Here is a 23,342-nt window from a genome sequence, read left to right on the forward strand (position 1 = left end):
TTCATTTTCTTTAGGTATGTTCTGAATTTAACAAATGTCTGCATATTCAGAATGCTACGTTATGAGCGTCATTGTATTTACCTACTCTACCTGCTTAAACACCTACTGAGTCACTAAGAAACAACAGACTAGGAATTTTCTCATTAACTTTGAGGGTGTGAATGTTAACAGATGTGTATATGTGTATTGTCTTGCTCTTTTTAACAACAAGACAAAGAAAGAGAGACATAAATAGATAGGACAGAAAGAGATGTGGGAGGATAGAAAGAGGTAGGGAAATGAGAGGAAGGCAGAGCAATCAAAGGGGGTGGAAAAGGGTGAGCATGACAAACCAGTCATGCAAGTTCTTATTACAGTGGAAAAGCAAAATAGAAAAATGACAGACTGCAGGGAGTGTGTGAGTGAGAGAGAGAGAGAGAGAGCGAGAGAGAGAGAGAGAGAGAGAGAGAGAGAGAGAGACGTAGAAGTGCATGAGAGAGAAAAGGAAGGCGGAAGGATGGGGTGCACCTGTTCTGTCAAACGTCTGAGGGAAACAGCACTCCTCTGAGGTACATTATTTCAGTTTTAATCAGAGCTGAACTGAGCTGGTTTTAAACTTGTTAGCTGATGTGGGAGATTAATGTATGTCCATTGTTGTTCAAGTGTGTGCGTGTCTTGATAGAACAGGTGTTTCTGTAAACTGACACTGACCTGTTGTCCTTGGAAATTCTATATCGTTGCAGTGAAATGGGACTGTAATCTTGTTTTGCATCTCAATCTGTAGCTTCATTTGTTGATATGAACAACCTTATAACCAAATCTTTTCAAATAACAAGCATTCACTATGTCTATGTTTTTTAGTATTATTTTATTTTCAATCAGTTCAGGTTTGTTTTTCAGGACTTGATATGTTGCTCTCCTGGAAGGTGTACGGCACACACCCTCCTCCTCCCATTATATCTCTGCTTGCTGTTCTTATATTTTAAACATAATTAAGAAATATTTGACCTATATACAGTTGAGGTCAGAAGTTTAAATACACCTTAGCCAAATACATTTAAACTTTTCCTGACATTTCTGACATTTAATCATAGAAAATATTCCCTGTCTTCAATCAGTTAGGATCACTACTTCGTTATTTTAAGAAGGTTAAATGTCATATTAGGAGAGAATGAGTTATTTAAACTTTTATTTCTGTCATCACATTCCCAGTGGGTCATATTTGGTAGCATTGACTTTAAATTGTTTAACTTGGATCAAATGTTTTGTGTAGCCTTCCACAAGCTTCTCACAATAAATTGCTGGAATTTTGGCCCATTCCTCCAGACAGAACTGGTGTAACTGAGTCAGGTATGTAGGCCTCCTTGCTCACACATGCTTTTCAGTTCTGCCCACAAATCTTTTATCCGATTGAGGTCAGGACTTTGTGATGGCCACTCTAATACCTTGACTTTGTTGTCCTTAAACCATTTTGCCACAACTTTGGATGTATGCTTGGGGTCATTGTCCAATTTGAAGAACCATTTGCATCCAAGCTTTAACTTCTTGTCTGATATCTTGATATGTTGATTCAATATATCCACATAATTTTCCTTCCTCATGATGCCATCTATTTTGTGAAGTGCACCAGTCCCTCCTGCAGCAAAGCGCCCCCACAACATGATGCTGCCACCACTATGCTTTACGGTTGGGATAGTGTTTTTCGGCTTGCAAGCCTCACCCTTTTTCCTCCAAACATAACAATGGTCATTATGGCCAAAAAAGTTCAATTTTTGTTTAATCTTTTGTTTGACCAGAGAAAATTTCTCCAAAAAGTATGATATTTGTCCCCATGTGCACATGCAAACTATAGGCTGGCTTTTTTATGGCAGTTTCAGAGCATTGGCTTCATCCTTGCTGAGCAGCCTTTCAGGTTATGTCAATATATAACTCATTTTTACTGTGGATATAGATACTTGTTTACCTGTTTCCTCCAGCATAGTCACAAGGTCCTTTGCTGTTGTTCTGGGATTGATTTAAGTTCATCTCTAGGCAGAGGTAGGTGACTCGAGTTACATGACTTGACTCGAGTCTGACTCGAGTCACAAATTTAAGGACTTGTGACTTGCTTGACTAAATGAAGAAAAAGACTTGAATTTGACTTGAGAACCAGCGACTCGAGACTTGACTTGACTTGAACTGCATTTCGAATTGAAGATTTCTAATTGGACCATGTGAATAAAAAAGTATGAAAATATGCAATGCAAAAATATCCGATACAACCACCACAACCTCAAATTTCATCAGACATTTCAAAAATCACAAGAAAAGGTTAGTAAATAATTTCATAATCATTTAATTATCCAGAAAGTTTAATATGTAAAATTACTGTTCAAATGTTTGTGGGTTGTCAGTAAATTAAAATGATTCATGATTAATCTCATGTTTTGTAGAGCGACAAGTTTGAAATGACCCGACATTGCCTCTAAATGTGTGTGTGCCTTTTCTAAACCTTCTCAACAGTCAACCATAACCATTTGTTGGCAATATAAAAACATAACAGGCAGAATTGCAGTCACAACACTTTATTTAAAATGTGACAATTAGTATAAAATATACAGAATGACTCTCATAGTGAATATGACTTCTGAAGACTTTAACTAAAGCCCTTGAATACAATACATTTATGACTATTTTATATAAATGTATCTCTGAAGGGAACTGACTGTCTTCAGAAAAGTTTTGATGACATTTTCTTTTCATCTTAACTCAATGCAGGGTCGGGAACCTTTTTTCCACTCAGGAGCCAATTATACAATTTTTGGTTGATGCATTTTTTTAAAGAGCCATACCACAAACAAATAATTTACTATTTTCAAAAACAAAGTTTTTCAATAAAATTAAATGTTATATTGCCCATAGACTACTCAAAAACACAAAAACAAACACATCTGCAAACATTAATAGGTAACATGTTGCAATATGGAATTGAGTACACGTGTTTGTGCGGTCTCAATAAAATTACTTAATTTTACAAATATTCATGAAAAATGTAACTTGGCTTTTGGGCTGGGAGATATGCAAAAAATATTTGAATGATAATCGCATTTAAAATATCGCTAAATCCGATAATATGGTGAATATTTTTACTTGATTGATTTTGCTTTAAAAAATAAATTAATTTTATTGAAGCACGGAAAACTTAAACAAAAGACATTTCAAATTCCACTTTAAACGAAACAAAAAAGGAATTAAAATAACAAAGTGATTAAAGAATCTTATATATAACCACCTCCCCAAATACAAACATTTACCATCTCCAAAGGCCTCATTTGCCATCACGCAAGCATCACAACAGGTGAAAAATTACTTATAGCCTACAATTTAAGAACTAAAGATAATTATAAATGTAAAGATAATTATAATAATCATCATAATAAATAAGCCTAATTAATTATCTTGTGTTCCCAAAAAAATGCTGCCAAATGTGTGTTCTTATCGGATGTGTTTGTATTGCGTTTTGGTAATACAGTTTATGCTGCCTAAAGAAAAGAATATATAAATACATTTTAGGTTCAAGGTGAACGTGTTTTGTTTTACTTTATGATTTAAGAATTATCTTCTTGGTTTCTTTAATACAAAGACACCTGTATATATAATTGGACCTGCTGAGTTGGATTCACAACGTGTAAGAGCGAACTACACTCGCAGTACCTCACAAGATGATCGGAGAACATTTGCAGCATTCTCATAGACTACATTATTCTTGCAAACAGTTTTCAGTTGAATGAAACAGATAAAAAGTAGTGATAAACCTTTACATGCATTTGTTTCACGAGACAGGGTCCCGTTGAACGCCTCTGAACAAACAGAGAATCAGACACAAGCATTGGCGGCTTTTCTTTTGTCTGTTCTTAAAAATATAATAGTGTGTTTCTTCAAGCACATGGCTTTTTGACTAACAGCATTTCTTTTCATGTGTCACTCGAGAGATCTTACAGGTCATCCACCTATTGTGGGTCGATGAGCAAAATTACTCACGCATGAAATATATTTGGACGAAGATCTCATGAATTAGATTGATCCTCATCGCATTTAGCAGGTGGCGGGTGCCATTTCACACCCTGGGTGCACATAAAATATAACAAACGTTAATAAAATCACTCGTAGAAAATTCTCTTGACAGCTAAAATCAATAGTTATTGGGAAACGAGGCCCAGAAATCTATGAATGTGTGTGTCTTGAAGAAGCTTTCATTGCACTCATGAACAGCAGAGCTCACTGCGCACATTTAAAATTAGTCGCTCATCGACACCTTTTCTTTCATCTGTTCTTTAAAATAGAATCAGGTTCAGGGCCGCCGCTGGCCAAATTGATGCCCTACGAGTCACTGACTTGACTTGACTTGCTTGAGTCAAGTCATTCACTTGACTTGCTTGAGGCGAGTCACTGACTTGACTTGACTTGCTTGAGGCAAGTCACTGATTTGACTTGCTTGAGGCGAGTCAATGACTTGACTTGCTTGAGGTGAGTCACTGACTTGACTTGCTTGAGGCAAGTCACTGACTTGACTTGACTTGACTTGCTTGAGGCTAGTCACTGACTTGACTTGCTTGAGGTGAGTCACTGACTTGACTTGACTTGCTTGAGGCTAGTCACTGACTTGACTTGCTTGAGGTGAGTCACTGACTTGACTTGACTTGCTTGAGGCGAGTCATTGACTTGACTTGACTTGCTTGAGGCGAGTCACTGACTTGACTTGACTTGCTTGAGGCGAGTCACTGACTTGACTTGCTTGAGGCGAGTCACTGATTTGACTTGCTTGAGGCGAGTTAATGACTTGACTTGCTTGAGGTGAGTCACTGACTTGACTTGACTTGACTTGCTTGAGGCAAGTCACTGACTTGACTTGACTTGACTTGCTTGAGGCTAGTCACTGACTTGACTTGCTTGAGGTGAGTCACTCACTTGACTTGACTTGCTTGAGGCGAGTCACTGACTTGACTTGCTTGAGGCGATTCACTGACTTGACTTGACTTGCTTGAGGCGAGTCACTGACTTGACTTGACTTGCTTGAGGGGAGTCACTGACTTGACTTGACTTGCTTGAGTTGAGTCACTGACTTGACTTGACTTGCTTGAGTTGAGTCACTGACTTGACTTGACTTGCTTGAGTTGAGTCACTGACTTGACTTGACTTGCTTGAGTTGAGTCACTGACTTGACTTAACTTGCTTGAGGTGATTCACTGACTTGACTTGCTTGAGGCGAGTCACTGACTTGACTTGACTTGCTTGAGGCAAGTCGCTGACTTGACTTGACTTGACTTGCTTGAGGCTAGTCACTGACTTGACTTGCTTGAGGTGAGTCACTCACTTGACTTGACTTGCTTGAGGCGAGTCACTGACTTGACTTGACTTGCTTGAGGCGATTCACTGACTTGACTTGACTTGCTTGAGGCGAGTCACTGACTTGACTTGCTTGAGGTGAGTCACTCACTTGACTTGACTTGCTTGAGGCGAGTCACTGACTTGACTTGACTTGCTTGAGGCGATTCACTGACTTGACTTGACTTGCTTGAGGCGAGTCACTGACTTGACTTGACTTGCTTGAGGGGAGTCACTGACTTGACTTGACTTGCTTGAGTTGAGTCACTGACTTGACTTGACTTGCTTGAGTTGAGTCACTGACTTGACTTGACTTGCTTGAGTTGAGTCACTGACTTGACTTGACTTGCTTGAGTTGAGTCACTGACTTGACTTAACTTGCTTGAGTTGAGTCACTGACTTGACTTGCTTGAGTTGAGTCACTGACTTCACTTACTTGATTTGTCTGCATTAACCTTGAGCCTTGACTCGAGACTTGATGGATAAGACGTGAGACTTGCTCCCACCTGTCTCTAGGAGACAGAATGTGTCTCCTTCCTGAGAGGTATGATGGCTGCGTTCTCCCGTGGTGTTTATACTCGCATACTATTGTTTGTACCATTGTTGAACGTGGTACCTTCAGGCATTTGGAAATTGCTTCCAATGATGAACCAGACTTGTGGAGGTCCACAATTTTTTCTGTGGTCTTGGCTTATTTCTTTTGATTATCCAATTATGTCAAGCAAACAGACACTGAGTTTGAAGGTAGGCCTAAAAATACATCCACAGGTATACCTCCAATTGACTCCAATTAGCCTATCAGAAGCGAATTGGCTAATTGCCTAAAGGCTTGACATCATTTTCTTAAGTTGACCCACTGGAATTGTGATCTAGTCAATTAAAAGTAAAACAATCAGTCTGTAAACAATTGTTGGAAAAATTACTTGTGTCATGCACAGTAGATGTCCTAAATTACTTGCCAAAGCTACAGTTTGCTAATAAGAAATCTGTGGAGTGGTTAAAAAATGAGTTTTAATTACTTCAACCTAAGTGTATGTAAACTTCTGAGTTCAAATGTATACTTAGTTTAAGATAACAAAGTCAGCCTTTAAACAAAAATAGCATAAGGTGCGGCAAACAAATTTGCATTAGAGTGAAACTCTGGTACACACTTATGATTTGAGAAGTCAGCATTTTGTCTGTTGATTCATTGTTCCCTGTGGATGGTTTGGATGTAAAAGTGTGAACTGTGCCTCTGTACCTGTTTGATTGCATGGAAATCTTATCAGATGTTTTTAAAGTGTTTGAATTAATTTTAATGTGCTACTTTGCATGATTGTTGGTGTGTAAGAGGCGGCACAGCTCAGAATTACTTCCAGGCTATTAGACATAATTGAAAGATTTGCAGTATGACATCATTGATAAACTATGTTTTGGGGATGAGCATGCATGTGTTCTATAATGCTGTACCTTTAACCATGTCTGCATTCTGAGTGTGCAACACACTTATGGTTTCAGAGAAGATTGTAGTTTGGTGTGTTTGACCTGTTATCTGACTGCTTATCAGGTTTGGTAAGAAAGCTGAAGAGTGTGACGGGGAACATAAAGAATGCTGTCAGTGTAAACATACAATGAAGCGTACACACACACACACATACAAACACATGCACACACACACACACACACAGAGAGAGAGAGAGAGAGAGAGAGAGAGAGAGAGAGAGAGAGAGAGAGAGAGAGGGAGAATCAAAGAACAGGTCTTCAAATTTTGGTTTCTGTTTGTCCTGGGTAAGATTTACACCAGAGTTTCAAGATGTTGGGTATGGATGCATTTGCCTGGTTGAGATTTATTGACCAGGCAAATGGTCAATAATCAAAACACAGTTTCAGTATGTTGAAATCTTTAGGTACTAGAACGACTAGATTCAAGTTGACTTGAATGTGCACTTTATAAATGTATACATTGGTTGGGTGGAGGTGGTATAGCTTAGTGATTAAAGGGACAGATTGTAGGCTGTTTGTACAGTAGTAGGGGGCAATCAATTAACTATCACTATCAAGACATGCAACATAAATATGTTACTCATTAAAATGCACTTTATTTTTGCCTTAATGACCATATTAATTTCTTATTATCTTTCTGTCTCAGACTTCAGATACTATTTGTAGAACAGTTAACTTTTGAAATACACCATAATTACAATTAACATTTACATGTGGTTATTGTGTACATTCAAACAAAGAATTTGTACAATGTGATAATGAGTGTGTAATACGTTCATGCAGGATTTGTTGGAAGCTTTGACAACCAGAAAGAACAAAATAAGGAGCAGAGGGACTCAAACCCATCTACTACTGTTGCTCCCTTTGGATCCAGAGACCACGACACAACTGAATCAGAAGAGAAACAGGGTCAATCTGAAATTTGCTGTTCTCCTCCGCCACCCTGGATTATAGACACATTTATTCCTGCTTATTTTATCTTTTATTTAAAGTATAAAAATGGTGGAAAAATACAACTCTTGATTACTTGACAAATGCTGCCACTGAGTGAAGAAAAGTTCCTATTATTTTCAAATCCATGCAAACTGGAATATGGACATTTATGAACAAGCTGCTGAAAATACGTTAGCAACCAACATTTCATTCACACTGTAATGATTAAAATTTGTGTCATTCAGAGACTTTTAAAAGGATGAGTTTACATACTGGATCGACTTTTGTACAATTTCCTGAATCAAATGCAATCGGGAGCATGTCAAAAGATTCAGAGTCATCTAATGGAATGGCAGCACATGGACAAAGTCAGTCTGTGAAGCCCATTGGCTCTGCAACATCTAGATTTCAAATCCGCTCTGCTAAAGTACTTCAGCACATGTCTGAGCCCATTACTAAGAACCTCTCGACAATTTATAATCTTTTTGAGGGTGGGAGAGCTGAGAACACAAGTAAAAAAAAGAATCTAAGTAAAGATGAGCTCCACAAAGTTTGTACTTCTTCCACTAGTTGTAAACACACTGACACTGGTTACAAAGAGACACATAAGACTGTCGGTATTCAAAAGAACGAGATTCAAACTACAAGTGAAAGGAGCAGCAGTGAAGAGCAGAGGAGATTTTATCAGTCAAACAAAAGCCAAAGCTTAGACTGGAGAGGATCAGGTAGTAAAGCAGGACTTGGAAAAAGAACTGGGATAACAAGTGGGAGCAGAGATCATAAGTTTATTATGCCTTCAGATAGTTTAGAGGCACAAGGAGTGAACAACAAGATAACTTCACAAACAGAAGAGTATCAACCTAACAGTATTTTATGGAGGATTAAAGCTTACAATTCAGCCAGTCAAGGTGATCAGAGCAGTGACGAAAAAGTTTACCCAATCTCTGGACATACACATGTGAGAATGAGTCGGGAAACTATTGCTCTGGAACGGGCAAGCAATGGCCAGTCACTCCCTGCCAGACTGAAACCAAGACTTAACCAAGGCTGTATCGGAGAAGGCAGCAATCCCTGGGCACACCTGCAACAAGGTGAATCCACTATTGATCAGACAGGCAAGAGAAAGGGTTCTTGGGTCAGAGAGCAAGGACTTACCAATGATGAGGAGGTAACAGGAAACCAAACGATAATTAAAAGAATTGAGAAACTGTTTGGGGCAAGTTTAACAGATGCCAAATCTGATGTAAACCCAAAGGATTCGATCAGGGTAAAATGCAACAGTACTCCAAATTCGGATAAATCATTTCCCTTCTCTGACGTCATGGATTCCATCCCAAACCGCAGGAAGTCCACCACTGAATCCAAGTCTGGAAATCCATCTCCTTCTTCCGACGTCCAACAAAGGAGACCTTTTTACAGTATAGACAAAGCTGGAACATTCCCAAGACAGTTTTCAAAAAAGGAAAGGACACTCTTTGGTCATATGCAAGAACCATGTACCACTATAGAGAACAAAAATGAGAAAAGAGAGGCTACTCCTGGATTAAGTGTTCCAGAATCATCAAAGCTTAACTGGAGTATGGAAAGATCATTTGAGAAAAAAAATCTATCACGTCTACCTGCAGACCATGAAGAGGCAAGCAGCATGTGGTTTAAAGGGTCTCCGGAGTTCTGCGGCCTATCATTAGAAAGGACCAGAAGTAGTCTCTCCGCAACTGCTCAGCACAGAGCTCCCAATACACACTCCATATCTTATGAAGGTAGTCCCACAAGTCCCTCAAGTCAAGGTGTCAAATATTTGGTAATCACATCAGAAGAAAAACAACCAGAAAAGGATACTACAAAAGCAAGTGTAAAAAGATTACACATAAGTGAAAGAAAGTGTCTTAGTGATTTGCAGGATACAAGTTATTCTGACAAAGATGGGATCACCCAACCCAAGTCCCCACTAGCCTCAAAAGGAGCAGTACACAGCGAAATACAAGAAGAGGAAGAGGACGTTTTTACTGTTAAGACTGAAGGAAGGAAAATAGAAGGTGTGCTAGAAAAATTATGTGTACCTTCCTTGAAATCTGTGAAGAATACAATCCACATGTTTGAAGCCTTTGCTCAACAAAGCAAAAGTACACCCCAAACTTTACGTACCAGGAGGGCATTATCTGTGCCAGTTCAGAAAAATCCAGTGGCTCTTTTAAAAAAGAGTGATTCAGATAAAAATCTACATTATAGAAGAGTTGTAGGGAACACAGAAGGCCTAAGAACAAATCTCTTTAGTAAAAGTGATGCCAGTGAGGAGACAGAAGGTCTAAGTAGAACTCCTCAGTCAATTTCCACCATGAAAGTAAAATCAGCATTAGAACAAAGTAGAGAGACAAAAGAGAGTGTTGAGCATCATCCGACATTGAAACATCTATATTTACCAAAGATTGAACAAGATATCAGCACATCGGATAAAAATGAAAGGAGGAATGTGCATAATAAACACATAGATGAACCAGATTTTGCCACCCCTACTCACTTAGGGCTTAGAATGGAGGCAATGGATGTAAAAGCAAGGAATCCCATTTCTCAATTTACAATCACTCAAAAGTCAAATGTCAACAGTTCATTAATAAAACAACAAAGCATTAATGCAGAAATGGATGATGATGACGAAGATACACCCACTAACGCTCCTGATACAGCCCCTCTCACAGTTGGCATTCAGAGGCAGAGTAACCCTGCGACACCAGCTCAGTGTGAAGAATGTCAAACCTCAGGATGTTCAGATGGAGGTGTTTCCACTAAAGATAAAACAGCAGTCTTAACAGTAAATGGTACCCATGGGAAAGTGTTGTCCAGTCTTTCTCACAGTTCTATTCCCGTCCAGACAATCGCACTCAATAATTTTAATAATAATAACTATAAAACAACAACAAAAGATCCAAACGTATTAAATGCTAGCATGGCTATATGGAGTTCCGATGAGGAAGACGATGAGGAGGAGGATGAAGAGGCAACAGAGATAGAGGACGACTCTGACTCAGGAGAATCATCTGTGACCATCACAAGCAACATGAGTCAATCAGATCGCAGAAGTTTCTCTGTAAGGTAATTGATGTGGTTTGACAATAAAAACCTTTGAAGGCATTTTCTCAGATTCAATTTTAGACCAGAGTAGACTCATAGGATATAATAAAGTGTGTCAGCATATTTCCCACTTCAACTCTCTTCTCTTTCTACACCCTGAACTCGCTCTTATTTATAGTCTTGTGGATCTATGTAATTTTGGTGGGGTGGACTATAAATCACCAGATGGCAATGTGTCAGAGGATGGAGAAGATTGTCTGTCCCCACGTTCTGCCTCCCTGAGCTCAGATGTCTCAGCCTTCTCTTGTGTGACTCTGCTGAGCAATGATGAACTGGACCGCTTACTGGACGATGTCAGGAGTTTAGGAGATGACACCCTGCAGGTAAAGCAAGTGACATTAGTTTGTATGCTACATGTAACTATCTATTATTCAACAATGAAATTTACTTAAACTTAAACTTGTTCATGTACATTTCAATATTTGGACACTTAGTTACACTTAAAGGTGCCCTCTGTAATTTTTTTGTTTATGACGTCTGGGACGTAGTTTTTAGTTACCGATGCCATTGCATTCACTATTTACTTTTATAAGGTTACTGATATGACTGGATTTGATGTCATTAAGCTGTTATGATTTTATGCATATGTTTAAAAATTGAAATGTATTTATTTAGGCATAAGTATCAGTTTCAAATAAGGACAAAATTACAGACCTACCTATTACAGACAAACCTAAATGTTGTTATAATGCAACATTTATTATGCAAAGTCATTCATACTAAAAGTTTTTGAAGCTACTTTATATGCTTCTGTTTCTGAATGCCATTGTTTGGAAAAATGAGACCATTTCCTTTTGTTATCATAACCTTTGTCTCTGACTTATGACAGAAGTATGAAGATGTGCAGGTGGTTGTATTACACAAGGAGGTGGGGAGTGGTTTAGGATTTACCTTGGCAGGAGGAGTGGATCAGAACAAACCAGTCACAGTGAGTGTCTCTGAATGCTGCAATACAGAAATGAGAGAAATAAAAAAATTATTATTTACAGATAAAATTGTTTTCTGCTGCATAAAACATTGTCATTAAAAGAATATGTTCAGCTATGAATTATGAATTTGATTAAAATATTGTTTCCCTTTCTTTATAATGTTGATAATGTAATCTTTTCAATTATATCCAAAAAGTTTATGTACTTTGACCACAGCATAAAATACAGTATGACTTTTTGTGATATTAGAAAAGTAGCATTTCGTTGTATCCTCCATTTTCCTGAATAGTTTTCTACGATTCATGGAAGCCTGTTTTCAGTTTCCGTTCTCCAGAATTTTCACTTGCATCACCATATGTTCTTAGTGGATAATGTGATGTTTAGCTTACTAAATTTGTTAAAATTGTCAAAAAAGCATGTGGCTCTACAGTGACAATACTTTAGAGAGTCGCAAAGACCATTTTTGACAGTAGCTCACTCAGTGAAGCCTGAGGTTCTCTTACGAGAGGTTCTCTCGTATTGCGTAAGCTAGCTTACGCTACGGGAAAGATTCATCTTTTCTGAGATATTGAAGCCAAAAAATTATCCTTAATTTTGTATCCACTGTCAACGCAGTGCAGCAGCTGCATACCTTGAGCGGGCTAGCTAGCGAGCTCATCGGTTGCTCTGCGGCAACTGCTGCAGCCTATAGAGGAACTTGAGTGAACTGGCGTCCAATGAGAGGCGCCCGCGCCGTCACTGCATCAAAGCCCGCCAGAATGGGCGTGGCTAGAGTGAATATAAGCGTAAGTTCGTAGGCTGGAACCCTGATTTTCATCTATTCAGCGAAGCTCTTCGCATCTCTGAACTGCAGAAGCCGTGTCGCCGTTCGAGGGGCATCTAGCAAGCTTGGACAGCGCTCGAAGAAGCCGGCCGTCTTCGCCACCTTCAGCCATCCTGCGAGCTACACCATCCGACCCTGCGGGCTCGACTCGAAGCACTCAAGACCGAAGCCGCCGCGCCGCCTTTCGTTTCGCCGCGCAGAAAGAAGCGCCGCTCCCAAAGGCTGCCGGAACCGGTGTTAGAAGCGACTACCTTGCCGGAGTCTCTCCCTCGAGCCTCGCTTTCACCCTCCCCGCCCCCCCCGGGACGCGCAGTTGCCGCCGAGCGGCCGCACTGCGGCCATCTCGGATGACGAGGCGGAGGATAAAGGCTGCTGTTCCATCATGGCTTCGGACATCCAGCAGGACCCGCGCCGGAGTCGAAGAAAAACTAACGCGCCTCCTCACACAGGCCGTCAACCGCCTCGGGCTCGAGTGGTCACCGCCCTCTGAGCAGGCTCCCAACAGACTCGATGGCTGCTTTCTTCAGAGCCGTCGCCGCGCGGCGCCCGCGGCCCGGGCCGCTCCCTTCCTGCCGGAACTCCACGCCGAGCTCTCTAAATCGTGGAACGCGCCTCTCTCGGCCAGGAACCGATCCCATGTCTCCACCTCTCTCGATTCGGTGGACGGCGCCACCGAGAGGGGCTACTCTTCCATCCCCCCGGTCGAGGATTCGGTAGCAGCACACCTTTGCCCGCCCTCCGCAAGATGGCGGTCTAAGCCAGTGCTCCCGTCTAAGGCCTGCAGAACTACTTCCGCCTGTGTTGGCCGCGCCTATGCTGCCGCCGGCCAAGCCGCATCTGCTCTGCATTCCATGGCCGTCTTACAGATCCTCCAAGCGGACCTTCTTCAAGAGTGGGATGAGAAAGGCAGGCACCCAGAGGCTGATTCAGATCTAAGGAGCGCGAAGGATCTCGCCCTTTGCGCCACCAAAGCTGCAGCTCAAGCCCTAGGGAAGTGCATGGCCACGCTGACTGTGACCGAGAGACACCTATGGCTAACGCTAGCCGACATGGGAGAAGCTGAACGCTCCACGTTCCTCAACGCGCTGCTCTCTCCGTCCGGTCTCTTCGGTTCCGCGGTGAGTGGCATTGTTGACCGTTTCTCGGAAGTCCAGAAAGCCACCCAAGCCATGAATCTCTTCCTGCCTCGTCGCGCTAGCTCCTCTGCAGGCCGCCCACGTGACCAGCCTCCTGCACGAGCCTCTTCACAGCGCCCAGCTCAGCAAAGCCAGACTTCTCAGCGTCGACAGGGCGGCCGACCTAGATCGGCCGCACTAGCCGCCGCAGACCGCCGCCCCCCCGCGGGCCTCGGCCTAAGATTGCGCTGAAACCTGAGTAACCGAAGTCCTCCTAGCTTTGTTGAGGAAACGACGGCTCAGTCCCGCCGCGGCCGGACCACCGTCTAAGCTTCGCCCCTGTCAGTCCCCTTCTCTCAGGCTACTGCAGTGGTGGATTCAGCAGCCAACAAGCCGGTGATACTGCCCGCTTGCCTGCACTCAAATGCCGTTTTCACAGCGACCCAAAGAAATCTTGTAAAAAGCAAACATGCCTTATGTGTAGAAAATGTGCCCACAATCCAGTGTTCACCCCTACACACAAGCATTACACTTCCCGTGTCCCTATCAGAGCCCACTCACATAAAGCGGGCACAGCCAGCTCGAGTGTTAGAGTCAATAAACGCGCACACGAGTCCGTGCGCACGCCCCTTCTCTGCCCGCTCTGTCACACGGCCAGCAAACACCTCTCTGTATGTAAGTCCCATGCCCGTGACTATGCTCGCGCATCACTTAACAGATGTGACTCTTTCCCCATTCACCTCAATCGGGAAGTCACTCACAGAACAACCTGTCCCTGCTGTCTGCGAGCAGTCATGCATAAGCACAGTAAGCGGCTCACACATTCTGTTCAGCTCGCTGTGTGCGGCAATCAGGGCGACTTGGCCATTCACCCTCTAGCGTTACGCTTCAAAGCGTGGAAAGCTATCCCAGGGATATCCAAATGGGTGTTAAGTACAATAAAACAGGGCTATTTGCTACAGTTCGATCGCCGCCCTCCCGCTTCAGAGCTGGCTCGAAACTACTGTGAACACGGAAGCAGCCTGCATGCTTCGTTCAGAAATAGCAAACCTTCTGTGCAAAAGGGCCATAGAGAGAGTGCCACCTTCTCTGAGCGAGTCAGGGTTTTACAGCCGTTATTTTCTTGTCCCCAAGAAAGACGGCGGCCTCAGACCAATATTAGATCTCAGGGTTTTGAACAAGGTGCTCTCAAAAAGACCGTTCAAAATGCTTACAATCAGGAAACTCCTCGCGCATGTACACCAGGGGGACTGGTTTATTTCTCTCGATCTGAAAGATGCCTACTTTCAGATTCAGATAAATCCCCGTCACAGGCCATTCTTGAGATTCGCCTTCGACGGCCAGGTTTATCAATACACCGTCCTTCCGTTCGGCCTGTCTTTAGCACCCGTACTTTCACGAAGTGCATGGATGCGGCGCTCGCACCCCTGCGGAGTCAGGGCTTGCGAATTCTGAACTATTTGGACGATTGGCTGATTTTGGCACAGTCACATACGGAGCTTCTGTCTCAAAGGACAGTTCTCCTCAGTCATCTGAACAGTTTGGGTCTTGCAGTCAATTGGACCAAGAGCTCACTACAGCCCAGTCAGGCAATTTCCTTCCTTGGAATAGAACTAGACTCCATGGCGATGGCGGCTCGCTTATCTACACAGCAGCGCCGTGTTCAGCGACTAGCAGCGTCCTTTCAGATGAACAGCCTCACGCCTCTGAAAAAATTTCAGAGAATGCTAGGTTACATGGCCTCAGCCGCAGCAGTACTTCAGCTGGGTTTACTGTGCATGCGCCCGCTTCAGCATTGGCTAAACACCGCGCGTCTCGCCGGGCTTGGGCCACGGGCCGCCAGCCGATCAGAGTGACTCAGACCTGTATCTCAGCTCTGCAGCCCTGGGCAGTGGCCGAATGGTATCAGCGGGGAGTGACGATGGGAGCTGTATCTCGCCGAAAAGTCATCTCGACAGACGGCGTCCAACACGGGTTGGGGCGCGGTCTGCGAGGGCTCTCCAGTTTTTGGCCTATGGTCAGTTCAGGAAAAGCTCCTTCACATAAATTGTCTGGAAATGATAGCGGTCGAGTACGCGCTGCGTGCGCTTCCTCCCGGTCATTCAGGGTCACCACGTCCTGGTCCGTTCGGACAACAGATCTGTGGTATCCTATCTAAACCGTCAGGGCGGTGTCAGATCCAGGAACCTCTTCCATCTGACAAAACGCATACTGAGTTGGTCCCAGTGCCACCTGCGCTCGCTGAGGGCGACGCACGTGCCAGGCCACCTGAACGACGGCCCAGACAGACTGTCCAGAGACAATATTTCCCCAGGGGAATGGTCCCTGCATGCTCAAACAGTCCAGAAGTTATGAAGCATATTCGGCAGAGCAGAGATAGACCTCTTTGCGTCAGAAGAGAACTCTCACTGCCCAGTATTTTTCTCGAAAAGCGAGGATGCGCTGGCCCAGGACTGGCCCAACCGCCTGCTTTACACCTTCCCTCCCGTCTCGCTATTGCCACAGGTAATGCAGAGGATCAAGGAAACGCGTCACTCGGTGCTCCTCATAGCCCCGCGCTGGGAGAATCAGACATGGTTCCCGGAGCTTACGCAGCTGTCACTGACAGCCCCGTGGCCCATTCCAGTGAGAGCAGATCTCCTCTCTCAAGCTCGCGGCACGATCTGGCATCCCCACCCAGAGCGCTGGGCGCGGCACGCGTGGGTGATCAACGACTACCCGTCGCTTTGCCAGAAGGAGTAATAAACACTATCGTACACGCTAGAGCCCCTTCCACGAGAAGACTCTATGCGTCCAAATGGTCTGTTTTCAAAATGGTGCACCGACAGAGACCTGGACCCACGGACATGTGGGATGTCGTCGCTGCTCGTGTTTTTACAAGAGCTGCTGGATAAGGGCAGATCCCCACCCACGCTCAAAGTGTACGTGGCGGCCGTCGCGGCGTTCGCTGAACCCCTGCACGGCCAGTCACTGGGAAAAAACAAGCTGGTCATCCGCTTCCTCAGGGGAGCTAGAAGGATTAACCCCCCGCGTCCCCCATCGGTTCCTATCTGGGATCTTTCTGTAGTTCTCGAAGCTATGAAAGCCCCCCCTTTCGAACCGCTTCAATCCGTGGATTTGAAATACCTTTCACTCAAAACCGTTTTTCTGACTGCCCTGTCATCAGTTAAACGTGTGGGAGACCTTCACGCGCTGTCTGTCAGTGCTGCGTGTCTTGAGTTTGGACCAAGTGACTCCAAGGTCATTTTAAAGCCTAGACACGGCTATGTCCCCATCGGTACTCCTTTCAGAGCACAAATCATTTCCCTATCAGCGCTGCCAGCATCCGATAGCGAACGCGACGCCAATCTCCTTTGACCAGTCAGAGCACTGAGATTGTATACTGCGCGCTCCGCCTCTTTCAGACGCTCTGAGCAGATTTTCGTTTCGTTCGGAGGGCGCACCAAAGGTTTCGCCGCCTCGAAACAGACACTGTCTAGATGGATAGTGGACGCTATTGCTGTCGCGTACGCGTCAAAAGACCTACCATGCCCGTTAGGCATTAGGGCTCACTCCACTAGAGGCATGGCCTCCTCGTGGGCATGGTCCAGCGGGATTTCCATTCACTACATATGTGTGACAGCGGGCTGGGCTTCCCCCTCCACCTTTGTCAGATTTTACAATCTGGAAGTGCTCCGCCGCTCTGTCTTTCCCTTCCCACTATGTGCTTATGTATTACACACACACTGGCCCGCACTCTTGCCGGCCAAATATTATTCCCCCACTCACAAGGGCTCCCCCGGGTCCCCCCGGGGCTCATGCAGTGGATGCTTGACGCTCACGGCGTTGACAATGGGTTCCCGTAGCGTAAGCTAGCTTAGGCAATACGAGAGAACCTCTCTTAAGAGAACTAAATCGGTTACCTAACGTAACCTCGGTTCTCTCTAGATGAGGGAACGAGTATTGCGTAGCCGGCCGTGCTCCCGCCACGAGCGACTTTCGCTTCATTCAATGAAAATCAGGGTTCCAGCCTACGAACTTACGCTTATATGCACTCTAGCCACGCCCATTCTGGCGGGCTTTGATGCAGTGACGGCGCGGGCGCCTCTCATTGGATGCGAGTTCACTCAAGTTCGTCTATAGGCTGCAGCAGTTGCCGCAGAGCAACCAATGAGCTCGCTAGCTAGCCCGCTCAAGGTATGCAGCTGCTGCAATGCGTTGACAATGGATACAAAATTAAGGATAATTTTTTGGCTTCAATATCTCAGAAAAGATGAATTTTTCCCGTAGCGTAAGCTAGCTTACGCAATACTCGTTCCCTCATCTAGAGAGAACCGAGGTTACGTTAGGTAACCGATTCGTTAATAACGTTGATATTATTAATTACATCAAGTTGTTACGACAGCAAACAACTGCACAAACTGAGCCTGAACAAATTTTTACTCCGCCTTAACACTTACAATGATTTTTGTTCTCTCTCTGGTACACTCCTATTGGAGTATCAAAAAACAGTCCAGCAGCAATAAATCCTCATGGTGGTTTTTGTTTGAGTTTGATGCTAATTAAATGCAATCTTGTCTCTTAGGTGCACAGAGTAATCCCAGGTGGAGTGGTAGCACAGGAAGGCTCTATCTTTGAGGGTGACCAGGTGCTGTCGATCAATGGCACTGCCTTAAAGAACTCAGCCCATTTGGAGGCTCTGCGCACATTGAGAAAAGCAAGGGGGCAGGGCATGGCAGTCGTGGTTTTTAAGAGAGGTGACCTCAGTGAGACACAACACAGCAGAAAAGAGGCCAGGCACAGACCAGGAAACACTGGTGGGTGATGGGCAGATGACAAAGTGGTGGTGAAGAAAAGCATTTTATAATCATTATTGGATTTGCACTAGGTGTAAATAGCACCTGCCATACAGCGTGGCTATTTGCACTCAATAGTCTGGTGGAAACAGAGAAATTAAAGACAAACTGCACCAACAAGTGTCGCTGCAAGGGCATAATGTGTTAACAAATTGAAGATGGTTTAGTTTTTATGCGGATGACATGGGTTAAATTCCCCCTTTCCCCCAATTAACCTTGGTATTACTACATTAATATGATGCTGATATTTTTGTGGTTTCTATGATTTTACTACAAAATACCACAATGATACTATGGTTACTGAAGTAAAACCATGATTAATTTTAGTAAGGGAAGGTTAAGGTTAGGTGTAGGGTGTCTGTGGTTTAGGGTTAGGCTTTAGTACTTTCTTGTAAAATGTCAAAATTATCTTGCATCACTATGCTCATCATGAACTGAAATACAGAAACATATTAAAATGAATAATGTAGATTTCTAAATGGACAATCTTTATAAGAACTTTCATTTTCAAGGTTGCAAGTTAAACTGAGGGAGAGTATTACCTCTTAAATTATGTGGATATACTTGCATGTTCATTAGTATTGTCTTGTATTATGACGCTTACAAGAGAGATTTTCAGCATTAATTAGCATAAAATAAGTAAAAGCTTTAATTATTTGTGATTGCTTGCATATTTGTTGGAAATGTGTCAAAATAGCATACCTGAATATCTTGAAATGTCCTGCAGAGTGACTGTATACGTTTTTCTTGATCACTTTTAAAAATTTCTGACAAACCTAAGACGCTGCTTTCAAAACAATTAACACAACTATCTGAATACTTTGTAATTGTCCTAAACAGATTGTATATTTTTCTGGATTTTCACAAAATTCTCGTATTTCTCCAAGATTCTCCAAGATTCATGCTCTCAAAACAGATAAAACATGATTAACTAAATCACATTCTCAAATGCATATGTCAGTTTGTCAAATACCTTCATATGTGCTCTGTTAGAGTAAAAAAGACACAAAAGAGTCTAAATTTATATGAAATTTACTAATTGATCATGTTCTGAATCACGGTCCCTCTGAGACACACAGAGTGTTCGTCCTAAGGTGAACAGATCTACAGTGACTACAGTGATTCAAAAAGAAGAGAAAGGAATGGTGTTGGTCTGCATCCCACAATCAATGTCCACAATTACTGTACTATCTGTGCTTATAGTGCTGTCTTACATAGGTCCATACACTATAGCAAGGCTGACATTTTGTTTGTTTGTCACAGTAAACTTCCTCTTTCCAGTGGAAGAGCGGGAACAACTAGACATTTAGAGAAATTTTTCAAAAACATTTGGAAATGGTTTTTACCCTGCTGAAAAGACCAGCTTATCCAGTATTCAATTGCCATGCTGGTCTAGGCTGGTTAGTGCTGGTCTAGCTGGTGGACAACAGCATACCAGCATTCTTGCAGGGGAACCAGCACCCAAAACACAACATAAGCTGGTGACCAGCAATACCGGTCTTTTCAGCAGGGTATATTGTGGATTTTTTGGGATAAATGTGTTATTTCAATAGTCGAATTGTGTGCCTATAGCTGAAAATGCTATGAATTCAATAGAGATCACACCTATAGATTTGATGTTATTATTTAGTTTTAATAAAAACATTAGATAAGAAAATAATAATTTGTACATTATGCAGTGAAATTGAACTGAACTGCAAAATTTAGAATTGTTTTGAAATCATTGATTATAATTTGGAGAAATTTATCAAATTCATTGAGAAAAACTGTATTATTGCTTGCCATTTTCATGACTTCATATTAACAAAGTATTTTGCAATCTGATTTAGATGCTTTATATTGTGTGTATGCCCCCTATAGGCAAAAGAGTACATGTGACTCTGAACAAGTCCAACTCTGATCTGGGCTTTAGTCTGGAAGGAGGGGTGGATTCCACCATGGGAGACAAACCCCTTGCTGTAAAAAAAATCTTCCAAGGTGAGAGCAATTTTCTCAATTTAAATCAATACTACTCAACATTTATTCACAGCACCAATCTCAACAAACAGCTTCTTACCTCACACCTTTTAGCAAGTCCTGTCAGTAGGAGAGCTTTGAGCCTGGGTTGAGTCTCAAATATTTTTTTATCATTTTCCACATACACATACAGCACATATACACACATAAATCTGCTTTTGTCTCCAATCAAAATGTTTGAAAAGTCTTGAAGCTTTTGTTATAAAACAGAAAGTTACATCCACAGGAATAATACATTTAATGTCAGGTGTACTTGTTCCTAGGTGGACCAGACAGTGAGGTGTTTCCTGGGGATGAGTTGTTGGAGGTACAGGGTCAGAGTTTGTTGGGTATGAGGCGTCTTGACGCTTGGAAACTGATCAAGAAGCTGCCCCCTGGTCCTGTGGAGGTTTTACTAAATCGGCCTCACCAGCCACATTGACGAACTTTACTTTCCATATTACACATCACTTTTAAAAGCACTTTGTATTTCAGTCATAATTTAAATACTGATATATTTTATATGGGATATTTTCCCTATAAGGGTTTTTGTTTTTATTGGTTCTATGAAGTTGTATTTTTGCAAATTTTCAGTTCTATAATTTGGAAGTACAATCATAGTGTTATTTCACTGAAATTAGATCACTATGGATTAATACTGTCAAAATTCAGGGCATGAAACAGCACTGGAGGCCAGTACGTCGTTTATTTGAATATGTCTTAACTGTATTATTTAAAATAGTACATATGCACTCACATTATGCTATAGATAATTAAAAAGAAATATATATATTATTTTTTTTTTTTGCTACCAAGTATGTATATATGTATTGTCTGTACAGCACTGATCCGTCTCCATTTAAAACTATTTTAAACATTAAAGCCAAAGTTGGCAACTTCTCTGATGATTTTTTTATTTAAATGTGAGATTTATGTTGAATTATATAAAAATAAAAACCATTAAAATATGGTAATGTTTTAAACTCTTTTTTTAAATAATTGTACTATCTTCCCTGAGGTCCACTGATAATATTAGTTAGGTTTTTTGTTGTTTTTGTTGCACCAAATCAGTTATAATTTAGTAATATATGATAATTTTCCACCCTGTCTCTGGGCCTCTGTCTGAAATGTTCGATTTTGGCCAAAGGGCCTCCTTAAAACTTCATCGGGCCAAGGGTGCCATGGTGTAATGTAGGCTTTGATGTTGTTGCTGTATAGGTGGGCATAAATTAATTGGCCCCTAGTGGTGTAGGGAAGTCGAGGATGTAGATAGCGAGGTGTTTTTGCAGCATGGTTTCAATAAATGCTTTTATTATATTAAGGAGTTCTGAAATGCAGGGGCGGGTCTACGGGGTGGCCGGGGGCACCGGCCCCCTGAATTCGATTGGCCACCCCAGGTGCCCCCCCCATAAGATGTCTTGTGATTGGTTCATTTTACGGCCAATCAGTTTATAGACTCTACTGAAGTTCGTGATTCAAATAAGTTTTTTTTGTTTTTAAAGCTTAATAAAGTCATATTTATTGCCAAAAAAAAGGATACAAACAACAAGTGACTTATCAAAATATACATAACAATTTTCTCAAATAACTACTGTCTACAATTGCCGTAAATTGTTTCGACATACTTTTTTTTTTTTAATTTTATTATCCTTCAACAACACAAACAAACAAGGTACATCAACAAATCTCTGAATATAACCTCAATTGTTCAGCCATAGGTTGAGCATAGCTAGTACAAAGAACAGAAAACACACTATGAACAAACCAATAATTAAATAGAAAAAAAACAAAAATAAATAAAATGAAAAAATAAAGAAAAAGGGACTTTTTAAATTAATTTAAACGTATCCAAAAGAGAAGTCAGTTTAAGGGCTTTCTGATTTTTAACAAATTTTAAAGATTTGCACAAGAGTTTAACCTCATTCATCCAGTGATTAAAGTTGGCTTTAGATTTAAACCATCTGCATTTATGAATGAAAAACCTTTCCAAAACATAACAAGAAATTAATAACAAAATCACAATCTTTGTTTTCCAGACAAACACCAAACCTAATTAACTTCCACGTGAGAGGTGGGAGTTCAACCCTCCTAGACCTTAACCAGTTCTGCACCTCACTCCAAAAGGGTTACACCAGATCACAATCAAAGACATGCTCTAGATTTTCAATATTTGTTTCACAAAAACACAATTATTCACATCAAAATTAAATTTCAATCTTAAAAATTCTTTAGTAGGATAAATCTCATTTAAAATTTTGAAGTTCACCTCCTTAGCTTTAGGAGGGAGAGGAAAAGACAAATAATTTTTCCTAATATTTTTTTATTTCAACCTTTTCAAAATCTTTAAGCACGTATTCCCGTCTAATTGGGTTTGGGTAATAAGCCTGTAAAAAAAAAATTCTAATGACTCTATTTGTACATTTTTTATCACAAAAATCATAACCTTCTAAGGAGAGCTGTCTCAGTACTGGGGAGATTTTGGAGTACAACATGTCTTATTTAACCATTAATCTTAAAGGAATTGGTATAGCTCTAATCATTCTATTAAAAATATTAACGGTACACTGTACTAGGAATTTCTCACAAAACTCTCTATACAGTAACAAATTTCCATTATCATCCAAGAAATGGGCAATAGCCCAAATCGCTTTAGATATCCATTCCTCAAGATATACAGATTTTCTGCCAAATATTATATATCTACTATTCCAAACTGGAGTGTTGTGAGGAGTGAAGTTATGTTTGAACAATAGTTTCC

The 23,342-nt window shown here is 41.8% G+C and overlaps 1 protein-coding gene across 4 annotated transcripts in view; it reads left to right on the forward strand.

Moving 5' to 3' along the window:
- Positions 1-21,538, forward strand: part of si:dkey-92i15.4 (uncharacterized) — a 34,340-nt gene extending 12,802 nt beyond the window's left edge. For 3 of the 4 annotated variants that reach the window (XM_052143857.1, XM_052143859.1, XM_052143858.1), the window contains 6 exons: positions 7,609-10,848; positions 11,006-11,210; positions 11,717-11,815; positions 18,319-18,550; positions 20,450-20,566; positions 20,869-21,538. In XM_052143857.1, coding sequence (XP_051999817.1) covers positions 8,018-10,848; positions 11,006-11,210; positions 11,717-11,815; positions 18,319-18,550; positions 20,450-20,566; positions 20,869-21,026 — 3,642 coding nt within the window. In that variant the 5' untranslated portion in view covers positions 7,609-8,017 and the 3' untranslated portion in view covers positions 21,027-21,538. Of the gene's footprint in view, positions 1-476; positions 549-7,608; positions 10,849-11,005; positions 11,211-11,716; positions 11,816-18,318; positions 18,551-20,449; positions 20,567-20,868 lie in introns of those variants that run through there. The other variant, XM_052143856.1, reaches the window with a different exon arrangement.
- Positions 21,539-23,342: the final 1,804 nt, after the last annotated feature.

This window comes from Xyrauchen texanus, chromosome 15 (genome assembly GCF_025860055.1).
Source record: "Xyrauchen texanus isolate HMW12.3.18 chromosome 15, RBS_HiC_50CHRs, whole genome shotgun sequence".
In the NCBI taxonomy this organism is placed as follows: domain Eukaryota; kingdom Metazoa; phylum Chordata; class Actinopteri; order Cypriniformes; family Catostomidae; genus Xyrauchen; species Xyrauchen texanus.